Raw genomic sequence first — 17,092 nt, forward strand, 5'->3', positions numbered from 1 at the left:
TGTGAACTGATTCGTTTGAAAAGATTTATTCTATAATTAAACTCTGTGTTGAAAGAAGTATATTAAGACTAGAGAGCAAAAAATTTAAACCCATGGAGAACAATCACAGTAAGCGACTCATATAATAATAACACCAAAACTATAGAGAGGAAGGGTCTCCTACTCAGCTATTCTCTCAAACTTCATGCTGCTTTCATCAACAACTTTCGTTTTTTTCCTTCTCTTTGCATTATCGTTGTCTTGGTCCATCTTAGCAGCAGAACGCTTTCTGATCGCTTCCATGCTATTGTCATCTTTGGCCCACTCGAGCACCTGAAAAGAAGGGCAGAGATAGAAAGATGAGTCGAGAGATCGGATCCCAAGGATGCCAAATGAACAAACAGGCTTCAGAGATGAGACAAGAGTACTACAACACAAGACTTACCAAATGGCGTCCGTAGAAATGGGTGCTGGCCAATGCTCTTTTAGCATTTAAGGCTTCCTGCTTTGTCACGAATTCAACAAAAGCATAACCAGCATATTGCCCCATATTCTTCTTTGGAAGCCTCAGACTCTTTATCTGCATAAACAAGAATCAGGAATATTGTTAGATTCTTCTGAAAATATATTATCCAAATCCAACTTGTTTGCACATAATTTATCTACTGTTCCAATACAAAAAGAGTTAATGTTTCATCCCCTTGTAGTTTCTCTAACAAAAAGACCAAAACTTCAGCCATTGTACGAGAGAATGGCAGTATGTGTTCATTCTATATCTTGAGTTAAGTGTGTACCTGTCCGAATGGACTGAATAGCTGTTTTAGTTCATTCTTGGTTGCCTCAAAAGCTACATTTTTCACATGCAACTTTGTCGAAGTTTTGTCCTTGCCTGAATCTTTTCCAACCTTGTCACTCCGCTTGTTTTCGCAGAATCTCAAGCTCAAAGCATGCCTATCCAGAACAGTCCCCTGCCAAAGAAGAAAGTGTCACTGTATTTCATCAACTCCATTCAACTTTTAAGTTTCAAAGAGACTTAATTATTATATACCTGTAGATCTCTGTAGACACTGGTGGCTGTCTCTACAGAGTCGAATTCTACAAAACCATAACCGCGTGAAAGAGTCTTCCCATTCTTTACATGCTTTATAATCTGCTTATCATGGAAAATAAAAGATTAGCCTCACAATTTTGTACACATGATGTGTCAGTAATGAACAGGAACTTACCTTGACACTCAGAATCTTTCCCTGCTTCACCAGTCTAGTCAAATGCTTCTTCAGAGTCTCATCAGTTGTCTTGAAGCTCAGATTCTTAACATGAAGGACATTTGACTGAAAATATAATGCATTATTTAAAGGAAATGTTACGAACAGACCAATTTAAAAGATAGAACTATATTTGTCTACAAAATTGATCAGAAAACAGATAAATATAAACCCGATGAACATACTTATATAGTACCTCACTTGAAACTTACAAGATAGTACTAAACCCGTATATAGCGCCACAAGGTAAAATCTAATTTAGTTTCCTAAGCTAATCAAGATTTTCTCAATTACCTTTCAGTTCGGCTATAGCTCATATCCACTCCAAAAAAAAAACACATGATTTCATAACGGTTCACATCTATTATAACTGGACATACCTCAGTTACATCTGGATCGATTTCAACCTGCCGCTCCAAGCTGACTCTTCTCACATCATTTTCTCCAACATCATCACTCTTCTTTTCATTGTTATCGGACTCAAGAATATTTGCAGGAGCCCACTCCAGAAACAAGGGANTCCTTAACGAGCCAAGGTTGTTAGCTCACAACCACAGTGATCAACAGTTTTGGATATCACTGCCTAGCCTAGTAGTCCCCGCTTATCAACCTTTTTCTTGATTGGTACAGCAAGAAGGCTACCGGAAGTAACAACCTGCAAGCTGCCAAAGATGCTGTGGATCGCCTTCAACTTCAACGTTTACATATTTTTGATCATCTTACTACTCGTTTTTTTGCTAATGTTATTCAGTCTTGTGAACTGATTCGTTTGAAAAGATTTATTCTATAATTAAACTCTGTGTTGAAAGAAGTATATTAAGACTAGAGAGCAAAAAATTTAAACCCATGGAGAACAATCACAGTAAGCGACTCATATAATAATAACACCAAAACTATAGAGAGGAAGGGTCTCCTACTCAGCTATTCTCTCAAACTTCATGCTGCTTTCATCAACAACTTTCGTTTTTTTCCTTCTCTTTGCATTATCGTTGTCTTGGTCCATCTTAGCAGCAGAACGCTTTCTGATCGCTTCCATGCTATTGTCATCTTTGGCCCACTCGAGCACCTGAAAAGAAGGGCAGAGATAGAAAGATGAGTCGAGAGATCGGATCCCAAGGATGCCAAATGAACAAACAGGCTTCAGAGATGAGACAAGAGTACTACAACACAAGACTTACCAAATGGCGTCCGTAGAAATGGGTGCTGGCCAATGCTCTTTTAGCATTTAAGGCTTCCTGCTTTGTCACGAATTCAACAAAAGCATAACCAGCATATTGCCCCATATTCTTCTTTGGAAGCCTCAGACTCTTTATCTGCATAAACAAGAATCAGGAATATTGTTAGATTCTTCTGAAAATATATTATCCAAATCCAACTTGTTTGCACATAATTTATCTACTGTTCCAATACAAAAAGAGTTAATGTTTCATCCCCTTGTAGTTTCTCTAACAAAAAGACCAAAACTTCAGCCATTGTACGAGAGAATGGCAGTATGTGTTCATTCTATATCTTGAGTTAAGTGTGTACCTGTCCGAATGGACTGAATAGCTGTTTTAGTTCATTCTTGGTTGCCTCAAAAGCTACATTTTTCACATGCAACTTTGTCGAAGTTTTGTCCTTGCCTGAATCTTTTCCAACCTTGTCACTCCGCTTGTTTTCGCAGAATCTCAAGCTCAAAGCATGCCTATCCAGAACAGTCCCCTGCCAAAGAAGAAAGTGTCACTGTATTTCATCAACTCCATTCAACTTTTAAGTTTCAAAGAGACTTAATTATTATATACCTGTAGATCTCTGTAGACACTGGTGGCTGTCTCTACAGAATCGAATTCTACAAAACCATAACCGCATGAAAGAGTCTTCCCATTCTTTACATGCTTTATAATCTGCTTATCATGGAAAATAAAAGATTAGCCTCACAATTTTGTACACATGATGTGTCAGTAATGAACAGGAACTTACCTTGACACTCAGAATCTTTCCCTGCTTCACCAGTCTAGTCAAATGCTTCTTCAGAGTCTCATCAGTTGTCTTGAAGCTCAGATTCTTAACATGAAGGACATTTGACTGAAAATATAATGCATTATTTAAAGGAAATGTTACGAACAGACCAATTTAAAAGATAGAACTATATTTGTCTACAAAATTGATCAGAAAACAGATAAATATAAACCCGATGAACATACTTATATAGTACCTCACTTGAAACTTACAAGATAGTACTAAACCCGTATATAGCGCCACAAGGTAAAATCTAATTTAGTTTCCTAAGCTAATCAAGATTTTCTCAATTACCTTTCAGTTCGGCTATAGCTCATATCCACTCCAAAAAAAAAACACATGATTTCATAACGGTTCACATCTATTATAACTGGACATACCTCAGTTACATCTGGATCGATTTCAACCTGCCGCTCCAAGCTGACTCTTCTCACATCATTTTCTCCAACATCATCACTCTTCTTTTCATTGTTATCGGACTCAAGAATATTTGCAGGAGCCCACTCCAGAAACAAGGGACCATCTCTGTAACAATAGGAAAAATGTGATGAAGCAGTTTGGTTTTGACTAGCATGATCATTTATCCCCAAGAAGCGCACTCTGGGGAAAGCCTAACGGATTTTAGACATTTTATACAGAAGTTGTTCTTCCACTCTTGGTTTAATAAACATTAAAGTTAATTTTAAAGCTTACATATAACGCTTGTATGCCATTCCCTTAATAGCTGCACGTGCCTCAGCCGGCTCAAGGAAAACAACCTGAAGGTCATGTGAGTAAGAGCAGGTTAGAAAGCAATTAACTATCTGTCCAATATATTGAAGTAGCACACATGGAAAGAAAAATACCAAGGCCATCGTCTTCGTCGGAGGGAGGACAATTTTGTCTAGACTTCCAAATTTTCCAAACATTTGAGCCAGTTCCTTTTCAGTGGAAGCAAATGGCAAATTCTTTACTAAGAGGATATGTTTGCTTCGGTTCTTCTCATCACCATTCCCTGTAGCAAATTCTTCCAAAGAGGTAACATTTACACCAGCTTTAGCAAAGGCTTCTTTTGTCTTCGCAATCACTTTTGTTTCTCCCAAAGCAAGGCGCACAGCAGGATCTTCAGCTTCACGGTCAAGTAACTCACTTTTGCTTACACCATACACCCTTACTATGTTTTCTAGAATCTACAACACAAGGGAAAAGTTAAAGAAACATGAAGCAACTAAAAGCCAGATTTAATAAACATTAACGGATGCATTCATTAAACAAGAAAACCGTACAGTATCGGGTCGCATGAATAAACTATTCCAAGCCTTTGTATTTCCACCAGCTTCCGATGCCTTTCTTTGTTCCTCTCTCTTTTGCTTGAATGTTTTTGGCAGGTTAGACGTGTCATTCCTGTTGAGAAGCGCCATGTTAAACAACTAATGGAAAATCTGGTTCACAAAAATATTACAAGTCGAAAGACCGAAGCTTAGAAAGGGTAGGCCACTGACAATTGTTTATCAGACGTTTCACGGTGCTTGGCTGGCAAAATATGCAACAACCGGCCCTGGAAAATTGAGTTATCTAATTCCTCCATTGCCCTGCATCACCATCAAATGTTTTATAATCTGAACTAACAGAGATCAACATAAGGCTACTTCTTGAAAAGCAATTACTAAGACCTCAAGGGGTCACCAACAGCAACAAAACTAACATGAGGCTAGTTTTTGACATGAATAATACCTTGCCGCACATTCCGGAATCGGGTAAAGGATGTAGGCAATTCCTTTGGACCTTTTCGTCTCCTTGTCAAGAACAAGATGGACTTCTGATATCTCACCAAATTCGCTAAAATGATCCATAAGCTCTTCTTCTCTATTGCATGAGATTATTGACAAGAATCAAAGATGTATAAGATTAATAACAGAAATCAGGGTATATAAAAAGAGCAGAAGATGAACAAGACAATCCCGTACGTTGCAGTGTAAGGCAGGTTACGGACGAAAAGGCGACCAGTGTCAAGAACATCATCACTGTCAGCTTTAAATTCTTGAGCCCCCTTGCCATCAGCTTCTACTTCCATGGCATCGCCATCATCATCTTTATCAACTCCATCAGCTTCAAAATCTCCATCAATAGGAAAATTACGAATATCAGCATCATGACCATCTTCACCAGCTTTACCATCATCATCCCCCACAAGATCATCATCACCAGCTTCATCTTCATCTTCACTACTCTCAGTTTCACTATCACTGTCCGAATCCGACAGATTTTTCTTAATCCTACTCTTGAAGTAGTCCATATCAGAAACATCATCAGTGGGAGCTACAGCGTTGCTCTCTTCAGTCTTTTCAGTATCAGATGATCTTTTAACATTGTTAGGCTCAGCACCATTGGAAACCATCGGCTCATCGGCCTTCTTCACCAAGACCTTCTCTTTAATGGTTTGTTCAGGGGCAGGGGGAATGGACACGTCATTGGACCAGATTTTCGACTTACCCCTCTGATGAACCTCAAGAAATTCCTGGAACTCAGGATCATCAACCTCAGGTTTCCTCTGTTTTCCTCCTTTAGCATTACCACTGTTTAAAAGTTCACTAGACGATTTTTCACAATCTTCATTAACTTTCTCTTCTTTCTTACGAGAAATACGACTCCATGGACGAGGAGCGTTCTCATCTCCGACTTTATGAGCAATCTATAAGCCAAAGGAGAATGAATCTAAATTACAGATTCAAACTAGTACACACAGGTGAAAACAGAGCGTCAAGTACAAACCTCAACAAATATACGAGAAGTATCAAGAAAAGACTTGTTGAAATACTTAATAGCTTCTTGAGCTTCTTGAGCACTACGATATCCAATAAAAGCAAATTGTCTACTCTTACCATCACTGCAAAGCAAAAAAACAGAAAAAACAGGAAAAAAAAACAGAGTGATTCAAATTAAACCAGTCAATAAAGGCACGAAATTTAGTTGTGAGAAGGCTCGAATTTGGATATAGTAGTAGTAGTAAGTAAGTAATACATGGAACGCATCAATTTGGCGTCAGTGATTTCTCCTTTCTGTGAAAAGACATCTCGAAGTTGATCCTCTTTCACATGTTTGGGCAAATTCTTAACGCATATCCTCGACCTGGATTTTTNAAAAAAAAAAAAAAAAAAAAGAAGAAGAAGAAGAAGATGAGTTTCTAACATTGATTGATTTCTACGAAACCTCAGCTTAATAACCCCAAAAGAAAGAAGAGTTTATTTGAGAAACCCAATACTTACATTATTTGGTTTTGAAAGAGCTTGTTCTTGCAACTGTAGAATTGAAGGGGGAGTTTCCGAAACTAATATGATTCCAAGAGAAGAAACAGATGACCTTTTCTTTATTGTTGTTGTTCTAATTGATGAAATGTTTGCAAGAGTGTCGGAACGATATATATGATAGCGAGTTTAATCTGCCGCCGACGACGAGAGAGAGAGAGCAGCGCGAAGAAGAAGAGGAGAGAGGGTTTTTAGGTCTTTTGTTGTTTCTTCTTTAGGTCGTCGGCTTTAGATAATGAATAATAAACCGAACCAAATTCAGATTTTGAGTAACTTAACCAGTACATAAAATTTTGATTATTCAAAACTAGCAATTTTACATTTGTTTTGATTTTCTTACAGGTCTGTTTTGAATTTTGATTATACTAATCGGCGGCTCTTAATTTGACAAAAATCCGCCTAATTTTGTAGCTAACCGGACTGGTCACGAAGCTAACCGATACATTCAAAAACCAATAATGACAAAATCGGAAGTTGGGAAAGAGGTGGACTTTAATATTAATATAAAACAAAACTTACAAAATCACCTCGTTCCCTAATGTTATCAAAACAAAGTATTGACTTGGCTCTAAATAACTTCTGTCAAAAATTCTTGTCTTCCCTACATTATACAAAGGGAATGCAAACAATAGAGTTCCTTATATAGCCTATGGGATGGTCTCTCATGGATAGAAACCTGATTTAGTTTCTCAACTGTTGGATACAAGTGCCAAGAAACAGAAAAAGAAGATATAACCAACATCGTAAATACAACGAGCTTGTTTCGCACCATGGTTGGGATTCAAAGTTGCCAAATATCTCTTGTAGACCATGAGAAAGTAAAAACCAAAGAGAGATCATTTATACCTCTCTTGGGAGTGTCTTCTTGGCTATTGGTCGCCATGACTATGACTACTCCCTCCTCAGTTTGTCTTGTGACCTTCTTCAACATTCTCACTGTTATTGTGTCGCCTCTTTCCTTCTCCTAACTGTTTTTCACAGGGGCTTCCCATTTTTCTCTTACGGCTAGGCATTGTTGAAGAAACATCATCTACCATTTCACCTTCCTCAGTACTGCCCACCAAGTGCTTTCCATCAAGAATCTCGCCATGTTCTGTACCCATGTTATTAATTTCGGAGCTCTTGTTTTGTATATCTTTGTCATCCTCAACAGCTAGTTCAACGTCTTCCAGTTCTCTTTCGATCAAATCATCCTCATCCACCAAATCCTGTTTTCTCGTCCTTTCACCTTGGAACTTCTTAGCCTCTAATTTAGCCTTCCACTTATCTCTAAGCAATTTTAAGTCTTTTGGGGACTGGCTGACCGGGGCATCACTTTCACCTGTATCAACAACTCTAGATTTATCGTCTTCTGGAAGCTGTGCACCTGCTTTCTCTGGTTTTTCCTTCCCAGGTGCCTCAATTCCCGACCTAGCCTTATGTGCTGCATGATTTTCAGTACGCAGACTATCTTTCGTTTCTGTATCTCTTTCCCCCTTCTGCTCGGTAATGACACTACCTGCCTCACCACTCCCATTATCATTGCTCCGGTTTTGTGTAGCTTTTGACAAACCCCCGTGATTATCAGAATTTGAATGTTCATGAGTTGGACGTGCTGATATTGGCCTAGACCCAACATGATGCGCTGATCCTCCACCTACACTACTTTCGACTTCGCTTCCTTGAGATGCAGGAACACGGTTTTGCTCATACAGCTCAAGCATTTGGTTGCTAACGTCTGCAGTATACAAAAGGCAGTATCACTTAGCTTCAGATCCAAAATAAAGAATATAAGTCAAACAGAAAAAGTGAAAACAGTCTCATAAAAATAATTGATGATAAAGATAGTTCTCTCACCCTCCAGTTGTCGAGGTGTGACATCAAATTCTTGCCACCAAACCTTCTCTCCATCTGATGGTAATTTCACTTTAAGGAACTTCGCAGCAAGAAAAATTGCTCCCGCCGCAATGTGGTGAGGCTTAAATTGCAGGCAGAGTGACGTCCGCAGACTGCAAGCATCTTTTTATTGTATGAAGACGAAAATACAAGGCAGATAGATCTATCTGAAGCTTTCAAGGAAACAGACTTTTAACGTACCCATCGTTAACAAAATTCCATGCAACTTGGGCCAGAGCATTCTGTGCGACCTTAAATTTCTTTATCGCTTCTACAAGAGGTTTATACGGATGATGAACATTGAAATCAAACCCCAGCGTAGAAAGTACAATCTTTTCTCCACTAAGTATAAGCTCTTTTTGTTGCTCATATACTTCCTGCAATAGTGTAATAAGTTCAGTACAAAGAAGAGAAATAATAGAGAAGGTGAACAACACAGATGAGAGATCCAACAAAAAGGACAATTAGCCGAAGAGGATTGTTCACAAACAAGCAAATACAGTCCTAGGGTTCGTACAAAATTACTGTCATCGTGAAATAGAATATGCAAGAAAAAAGTGCAAATTCACTTTTACTAACTAAACAGGAAGCAATGGAGTAGAGAAGGTTCAGAAGTATTCGAACCTTTTGCTTGATCTTCTGTGCAGTAGTAGGATCCTTCTTGTGTATTATCTCATAAGAGACAACAATAACATCTTTTAACGGCCTTGGAGTTTCTTCAACTTTTCCAGCAAGGAACATGCAGACTGTAGCAATCGTCTGGGTGTGCAGGGAGAAAAACATGGAAAGAGGACTCAGTAACAATCTTAATACTGTTCTGCTCTAATCTCTAGACGGATAAATATGTACATATAACTAGATGCATTAATACCAAATAAACTTAGAGAACGCTTAATATATATCATGGCAAAAATCTTCAAAAGAAGTCAGTGTAAATTCATCTACTGCATCAGCTAGTTTTATATTTTAAGTAAACTGGCAGAGAGATGGAGACAATGAGTGTAAATAGACACCAAGGACAAGGAACCATCTCAACGCTACAAATTCATGCAAACAAGGCACCAGCAGACTGGCTCGAACAACAAAGAGTACGCCCATATCTATAAGTATATTCAACTACATCAGGTGCAAAGAAATTATACTCACCCTTCTGTCATTCCTAGCATGTGACTGGCGAATGAAGAATCGATGACAGAATATTATTGCTGTAGCTATTGTAACCTGAGGACTGTATAAGAAAAAATATATTAGCCACTTTCATTGAGAGAGCCAAAAGTGAAAGTGCTATCAATGCAGATGAAACCATGTCAATATGAAGACAATTCACACCGAGTACTGTGTTAACCACTATATACTAAATTTTGTATATAGTGGGATATGCAACCCAAGTGAACTCACCAGTTTCACCTTTTTGATGCCAATAGCTGTAACTCGATTATCATAACCTAACTGACTTCTACCCCATCAAATTCTATATAGTTTCAAATTTTTGATCCTACAAAACCTATAAGTCAAGTGTAATTGTTGGAGGATCTATCGTGTCCTAGACAAAGCCCGCAAGAAGTAATCAAATCGAAAAAGCACCAAAATCTAGATATATAACCCAAGATGAACCTATCAATTTCACGTTTTTGTTGCTAAATTGCCAATAACTTGACTATATTATTCAAGCTCAATATGATATCTATCTCTATGACATCAAGTTCTAACAATTTCAGAATTCGATCTTATGGAATCTACATGTACGGGGATCACTATAATACAATAAGCAAAATAGAGGCAGTTATCATGGTTGGAGAAACTATCATGTCCTAAACCAAGCTCGCAAGAAGTAATCAAATGGAAAATGCAACGCATAAAGCTGAAATATAGGTCAGAATATTCTACTTACACTTTCAATCGCATGCCTAAGTCCTGCAGAAAAGTACAGTATGACTTGCGGAGGTATGTTTCCTTCTTTAGGTCAATACTATCCAACCTCGACGGAGAGTTTTCTTCTATTTCTTTTCTTCCAAAATACCAGCGGGAAACCTCTTCCTGCTTTTCATTAGAATTCTTGGAGTAAGATGAAATGCCACTCTCCCCATATGAACAATCCCCAGCTAATACTCCAGCCATTGCTATCTTTCCAAACCAGTTCTAGTAAAAGCAGAAGAACCAATGAAACAAATGAATGAACAAAACAAATGAAAAGGTACAAATCTAAGAGATGTTAACTAATTTTGCTAAATACATGAGCTGAGATTTATACCTGGTCACGTTGTGTTCCCAGCAACTGAAGTTTGATACTAGCAAAGAGGGATCTTAATCTCTATCGTCAAAACTTAAAAAAAATGTAAGCTCTTTAGGGAATCTGAAAGAACAGGGTAACATTAACATAAGTCATTGAAGAATACTCAGTATAAATTGCATTAAAGGAAACACATTCACATATTCTAAATGAGAGCAAAGGCAATACAATGACATGAATCATGAAAGAACAAAAAAAAAAACTCCTTTGGCAGGAAAATAGTGTGACTTTAAGAATCATGTAAACGACCCAGTTCCTAACTAAGCCCACGCATTCAGAAAAAGGAAAAAAAAACACATTGAAATCGAAATCAATCGCCATAAAGCTAAATTAGAGAGAATCAAGCCAATTCTCCATGAAAATTTGAACTGAAAGATGCAAAAGTTGGTGAATCCGTCACAAACGAACGAGAAAACGTAGAGCAGATCTAAAAGATGCAAAAGTTTGTGAAAATCACCAAACCCGAAAGAAAATAAAAAACAAATTAAAAGAGAAAAGATGGAAAAATCGAGAAAACCAAACGGAAAACAAAAACCCAATCGGAAACAAATAACGAAATCGATAACTACGCACCAGATTATGGCTTCTTCGATGGCGAATTGAAGCTAAACGCGTAGAACAGCTGCGTTCGCAAACCCTAACCCTAGAGAAACGCGAGAAAGGAAAGAACCAAAAAAAAAGGAAGAAAGGGGAAAAAAATTTGGGATTTTTAACGAATATCCCGATTTACCACTGATATATGATTATGAGTTTATGACCCCAAGTAGAGACTAAATCTTATCTTTTAATTATTTTGGGGTTAAAGTGAAAACTATTGAGAATGAAGGGACGAGAAAAAAGGAAATACTTTTACCTAAAATTGGTAACGCGACAAATTTTAAGTGAACCAATTCCGGTCTAATTCGTTCGTAAACCGTAAATGAATTCGAACTAAACCAATTTATACATAGCATACAATTTTAACATCAAAAACAAAAAAAAGGTACATTTCATAGATTCAACATTGAAGATGACAGGAGGAAGAACTGATTTTGTTCCACTGTACGTTTTCCTTCCTTCCTATAGTCTAGATGCAAAAATATAACCCTAACCATAAAAAAAAAAAGCAGTGAATGTTAAACTTCTTACTTCACACCTTGATTCCATTACTTGCCTCTGCATAGTCATCTGTCCTAAGCTTCTTAAAAACCCTCTCTTCTACTTCAGAATTTGAAATTCCTCTTGTAGCTTCTTCTGGCTCCCTGACCTCTCTTTTCCCTCTTTCTTCTGCTTGATTTGCCACATTTCCGCTGTTGAAACTACCCACTGTTGATATAGAAGAGTCTTTCCTACTAGAAGAAGCACCATTTGTGTTCTTGTTTGTTGCTTGCTGTGCTTCCTCTTTCTCAGTTGGTGTTTTCTCTTTCTCAGTTGCCTTAAAAGTCCCACGGCAATTTCGACAAAGCACGGACTTGTTAAGAAAGAAGACCCTCACATACTCATATTCTGTCCTGCATTTGTTGCACATTGTCCAAAAGGTACTGACTTTTGAAGTGGGCTTATTGCTTCTAGATCTACCGCTAGAACTTGGCTGGTTTGGTGGTTGTTTCGGCTGGTTTGGTGGTTGTTTCGGCTGGTTTGGTGGCTGTTTCTGCTGATTTGGTGGCTGTTTAGGCTGATTTGGTGGCTGTTTAGGCTGATTTGGTGGCTGTTTAGGCTGATTTGGTGGCTGGTTAGGTGGTTGTTTAGGCTGGTTAGGTGGTTTCTTTGGTGGTTGTTTCTGCTTCCGACTCCTTCTCGGTTTAACTTCGTTCAACTTCCTTTTCTGATCATAAGCAATTCTTTTAACCTTATCAGATAATAAACACCAAGCAGCCAAAACAAGCTTAAACGCACCCTCTGCGCCTTCACACTTGTTCTTGTCAGGATGAAGCAAAAGAGCTAGCCTCTTATATTGTTTCTTCACTACTTCTTCATCAGCCAATGGATCAACACCAAGAATTCCATACCAATCAAGGTCTCCTCCAATGATTTTGTTTCCTGCTGAGATATAAACATCGATCAACATCATAACTTGTTTCAACCCATCAAGCTTTGGATACAAATTCTGAGCCTTGGCTGCTAGTTTTTTCGCCCCGTTGTAATCGTTCTCCGCAACTTTCTTCTTGGCAATATCCATTGCCTTTATAGCTTCCTCCTTGTTGCATTCCATGTCTTTTTGTTCTTCAAACGATTTTGCCACCTTGTCTCTACGGGAAAACCAATCCGATGATACAAAAGAAAAAGGATTCAGAAGAGTATAACACAGAAGCAAAACCACAATAAGTTACTTAGCCATAATCAATCACTAAGTTAAAAGCCAATTCTCTAAAGCCACAAGATTAATCAATCACAAACAAGTCTGAAGCAATCTAAACAGAGAAAAAGGATACACAACACCCATAAAAGAAGAATCTCTTGTAGACTAGTAACATCTTCGATTCAACTAGGCACAAAACCATACATGCAAATCACCAATTGAATAAGAAACAAGTCAGTGGCCCTAGATTTCTCAAGTTACTGTATCTAAATCTACAAATTCTCACACAAATGACAAACAGATTGTCAGAAATCAAACTGAATAAAAGAGTATTAGGGGATACACACAAAAAAAAAAAAAAAAGATCTTTGGGATTCTCGTGCGAAGGCAAAATCATCATACCAAATAAGTAAAAGTCGGATTTTGATGGAGACCCACTTATTAACCCATCCACATTCGCGGTTCAGTATCAGTAATAGTATCACAATAATACCCTAAAAGACGGTGGAGGCGACGAAATCTGAAATACGAAGAGACCACCGGTGTGTGCGTGTGAAGAAGAGTAAATTATGACCCGACGAAGCCAGGAATGATTTAGTTTACTTTCCGGTTCATAGAGAGAAAAAGAACTGAGGCAAAATTAAAATATTTTAGAAATGTAAGGATGGAAAAGAAACTATTACTTATTTTTTTCCCTCTCTCCCTTTCCCGCGCATTCTCCAAGTTCTTCCATGAAAATTTCAATTCATCACTTTACAAGATTGGTGATTTATTAAGCAACGATCGATCAACAATGCTAAAGTAAAACCTTGTGTTGCAAAATGCTAAAACACGAAATGTAATCCCTTATATATGCAATGTAAACAACAATTTTTCCTTATCATTCTTATTTTTAATTTCATACTAAACTACAGGTTTTGCAATATCATTCACCACTACTTTTTGATCTAAATGACTTGTAATTTTACACATATCACTCTTATCTTCTCTTATTCAATTAAAACTTGGATCATGGTTTCACACGGTTGTATCTATACCATACTACTACTAGTACTCTCCGTGAGACCGTGACACTTTTTGAACTCACTTGACTTTTGCTTTTGTTGTTGTTGTTACAGTGATTCTCCCTGATAAGCTCTCTTCTACTGAAACCACTCTCTCAGACTCCTGCACCAGATATCAAATTTTGAAGTCATGCCTATCTTATGAGCCAGTGACCACCAACCTGAGCTTTAATTTGTCTCTCAAGGTTAAAAAGCAAGTATCTTGGGCTTTTTTTTCTTGGTACAATTAAGGGATCTTCTAGACTCAATCCATCAGGGCTGCTTGATATGCAATTATGCATTCAATTCTAATGAGACTCTTGCCAATAATTTTTGTTTCCAAACTCAGGTTCTTCAAGGTTTCCATCATAGCTGCTTGATATGCATTCAATTGTAATGAGACCCTTGCCAATAATTTTTGTTTCCAAACTCAGGTTCTTCAAGGATTCTACTTTTGAACCTATTGGCTTACCAGTGCTTGCGAGTAACAGCTACCTGATAGTATGAGTTATTTCGAATTCTTAAAAGAAAATAAACAATAGAAAACGTATTGGTGTATTCAAGTACTAAGATTAACTCCATTGCAGAGACCATGATCTACAGAATAAGAGAAAAAGCTGAATTATGAATTAAGACGAAGAGAAAAAAAAAAAATACTAGTTACTACATGATTACTAGAGCTACTTTGATTAGTTACCTTCATCTGGCTAATCTAGGTTACAGAAAAAGGTTCCTTATAACAAACACAATTCTTCAACTTCTAAATGTGATTGTAGTCTTAGTTCTTATTTCACATCTGTCATCGGCTTCTGAAAAGCCTCTGAGCTTCATAAGTAGAGTTGGGGTCTCTTGTTGCCATCAGCTTCTTGAAAAGCCACTCTGCTTCAAAAGTAGAGTATGCATTCCCTGTTTTCATCGGCTTCTTGAATGGCCTCTCTGCTTCAAAAGTAGAGTTTGCGTTTCCTCGTTTGAAAAGCCTCTCTGCTTCAAAAGTAGAGTTTGCGTTTCCTCCTCCGAAAAGCCTCTCTGCTTCAAAAGTAGAGTTTGCGTTTCCTCCTCCGAAAAGCCTCTCTGCTTCAAAAGTAGAGTTTGCGTTTCCTCCTCCGAAAAGCCTCTCTGCTTCAAAAGTAGAGTTTGCGTTTCCTCCTCCGAAAAGCCTCTCTGCTTCAAAAGTAGAGTTTGCGTTTCCTCCTCCGAAAAGCCTCTCTGCTTCAAAAGTAGAGTTTGCGTTTCCTCCTCCGAAAAGCCTCTCTGCTTCAAAAGTAGAGTTTGCGTTTCCTCCTCCGAAAAGCCTCTCTGCTTCAAAAGTAGAGTTTGCGTTTCCTCCTCCGAAAAGCCTCTCTGCTTCAAAAGTAGAGTTTGCGTTTCCTCCTCCGAAAAGCCTCTCTGCTTCAAAAGTAGAGTTTGCGTTTCCTCCTCCGAAAAGCCTCTCTGCTTCAAAAGTAGAGTTTGCGTTTCCTCCTCCGAAAAGCCTCTCTGCTTCAAAAGTAGAGTTTGCGTTTCCTCCTCCGAAAAGCCTCTCTGCTTCAAAAGTAGAGTTTGCGTTTCCTCCTCCGAAAAGCCTCTCTGCTTCAAAAGTAGATTTTGCATTCCCTGTGTTCATCGTCTTCTTGAAAGGCCTCTCTGCTTCAAAAGTAGTTGAGTTTCTTTTCTCCGAAATCTTAGAAAGTCTCTCTAAAGCAGCAGCAATCTTAGAACGTCTCTCTTCAGCAGCAGCAGCATAAGCAGCAGCAATCTTAGAACGTCTCTCTTCAGCAGAAGCAGCAGCAGAAGCAATCTGAGAACGTCTCTCTTCAGCAGCAGCAGCAATCTTAGAACGTCTCTCTTCAACAGCAGCAGCAACAACAGCATCAAGTTTTTTCTTCTGTTCCTCAAGCCATCTATTAAATTTTTCTTGTTCATCCTTTTGTTTCCGCGAAGACTCAGGCTGATGACGCTCAGGCTCGCTTGGCTTCGGTGTTTTCTGTTTAACTTGATTCGATTTCCTTTTTTGGTCATACGCGCTTCTCTTAACCTTATCAGATAACAAATCACAAGCTTGTAAAACCAGTTTAAACGCGCCTTCAGCACCGTGAAACCTGTTCTTGTCCGGATGAAGCAAAAGAGCTAACTTCTTGTAACGTTTCTTCACAGCTTCATCGTCAGCCGAAGGATCTACACCGAGAACTCCATACCAATCAGATTCTCCGTTGGTTTTGTTTGACGCAGAGATATAAACATCGATCGTCATCAACACTTGTTTCAAACCTTCAAGTTGCGGATACAGACGCTCCGCCTTGTTTACGAACTTCTTAGCCCCATCGTAATCATTCGCAGAGATCTTCTTCTCGGCGATATCAATCGCTCTTCTAGCTTCGTCCTTGTTACACTCCATGACTGAGTTTTCTTAATCAAATTCAGAGAATCGTTTACAAATATCAAAACCCTAGTTTCTGAAAATTGTTATCTTTACAAGTTACAACAAGCGAGAGCGATCGTGGTATAACAAGTAGGGCGAGTCCAGCGTATATATAGACTACGCGACGCGTTTTCCCTTTTTCACTATGTTGGAAAATTGATGTATTAGGAAAAGGAAATTTTCTTATTTTGTTTTGTGGGGTAAAATAGGAAATATTAGTCTTTGTTGTTGACATGTGTCTTCAGATGATGTAATATTGGGCCAGATGGGCTTTCTAAACCGCCGTATGTTTTCTTGGGCTTTTGCTCAGTTGCTATGTGTAATGTTTATATATCAATAAAATCTTCACTTGTGGAAAAAAAAAGGAAATATTAGCTCTGTGACTTTGTAATTACTGATTTCATAATCCATTTATTTAAGTAGTGGTAGATATATGATATTCTTAATATCGTTTTACCTGATTTTTACTAGTAGATATTATTGATTTGAGATGTAGAACTTAAAAGAGTCAAAAGACTCAAAATAATAATATGTCAGTTGACAGTTGTAAACCTGTGGTAATAGTTCACTCTAATAAATTGGAGTAAAACAGTTGTGAAAACACACAACTTATATAGTATACAATATTTAGTATACACACAAGTATTTTTATATTTACTAACAAGATACAAATAAGGATTCC

General features: G+C 38.0%; 3 protein-coding genes across 5 annotated transcripts; all 3 read right to left on the bottom strand.

Annotated features, from left to right (window-relative positions):
• On the bottom strand, window positions 45-6,739 carry LOC104718355 (multiple RNA-binding domain-containing protein 1). 3 transcript variants are annotated; one of them, XM_010436082.2, is made up of 16 exons: window positions 6,488-6,739; window positions 6,243-6,350; window positions 5,994-6,108; window positions 5,189-5,913; window positions 4,956-5,087; window positions 4,724-4,813; window positions 4,508-4,625; window positions 4,088-4,411; window positions 3,936-4,000; window positions 3,762-3,767; window positions 1,625-1,763; window positions 1,206-1,310; window positions 1,028-1,129; window positions 774-947; window positions 425-559; window positions 45-312 (listed from the first exon to the last, which is right to left on the bottom strand). In XM_010436082.2, coding segments are annotated over exons 1-16 (2,493 nt in total). In that variant the 5' UTR covers window positions 6,490-6,739; the 3' UTR covers window positions 45-159. The 3 variants fall into 3 exon arrangements, with proteins under 3 accessions (XP_010434384.1, XP_010434383.1, XP_010434382.1); XM_010436081.2 differs by having other exon boundaries at window positions 1,625-1,734; window positions 3,733-3,767; XM_010436080.2 differs by lacking the exons at window positions 45-312; window positions 425-559; window positions 774-947; ... (1 more) ...; window positions 1,206-1,310; window positions 1,625-1,763 and adding exons at window positions 2,043-2,310; window positions 2,423-2,557; window positions 2,772-2,945; window positions 3,026-3,127; window positions 3,204-3,308 and having other exon boundaries at window positions 3,623-3,767; window positions 6,488-6,738.
• On the bottom strand, window positions 7,104-11,410 carry LOC104718356 (cyclin-T1-4). Its single transcript, XM_019231302.1, has 8 exons — window positions 11,265-11,410; window positions 10,653-10,754; window positions 10,293-10,540; window positions 9,548-9,629; window positions 9,026-9,160; window positions 8,603-8,778; window positions 8,363-8,514; window positions 7,104-8,243 (listed from the first exon to the last, which is right to left on the bottom strand). Exons 3-8 carry the CDS (start codon window positions 10,517-10,519, stop codon window positions 7,429-7,431), a joined length of 1,587 nt encoding a protein of 528 aa, XP_019086847.1. The 5' UTR covers window positions 10,520-10,540; window positions 10,653-10,754; window positions 11,265-11,410; the 3' UTR covers window positions 7,104-7,428.
• LOC104718357 (J domain-containing protein DDB_G0295729-like) lies at window positions 11,614-13,573 on the bottom strand. Its single transcript, XM_010436084.2, has 2 exons — window positions 13,372-13,573; window positions 11,614-12,919 (listed from the first exon to the last, which is right to left on the bottom strand). The coding sequence occupies exon 2, from the start codon at window positions 12,880-12,882 to the stop codon at window positions 11,821-11,823; it is 1,062 nt and encodes a 353-aa protein (XP_010434386.1). The 5' UTR covers window positions 12,883-12,919; window positions 13,372-13,573; the 3' UTR covers window positions 11,614-11,820.

Source organism: Camelina sativa, chromosome 10 (genome assembly GCF_000633955.1).
Source record: "Camelina sativa cultivar DH55 chromosome 10, Cs, whole genome shotgun sequence".
In the NCBI taxonomy this organism is placed as follows: domain Eukaryota; kingdom Viridiplantae; phylum Streptophyta; class Magnoliopsida; order Brassicales; family Brassicaceae; genus Camelina; species Camelina sativa.

Bases quoted from the DNA above. Each gene is read 5' to 3' on its own strand.
- LOC104718355 (XM_010436082.2), bottom strand. The intron at 4,412-4,507 runs GTACGGTTTTCT...CTTGTGTTGTAG, and splicing joins TATTCATGCGACCCGATACT to ATTCTAGAAAACATAGTAAG. The intron at 560-773 runs GTACACACTTAA...TTGTTTATGCAG, and splicing joins TATTCAGTCCATTCGGACAG to ATAAAGAGTCTGAGGCTTCC.
- LOC104718356 (XM_019231302.1), bottom strand. From the start codon at position 10,519: ATGGCTGGAGTATTAGCTGGGGATTGTTCATATGGGGAGAGTGGCATT. The intron at 9,630-10,292 runs GTAAGTAGAATA...TTTCTTATACAG, and splicing joins TTAGGCATGCGATTGAAAGT to TCCTCAGGTTACAATAGCTA. The intron at 8,515-8,602 runs GTACGTTAAAAG...AGATGCTTGCAG, and splicing joins TGGAATTTTGTTAACGATGG to TCTGCGGACGTCACTCTGCC.
- LOC104718357 (XM_010436084.2), bottom strand. From the start codon at position 12,882: ATGGAATGCAACAAGGAGGAAGCTATAAAGGCAATGGATATTGCCAAG.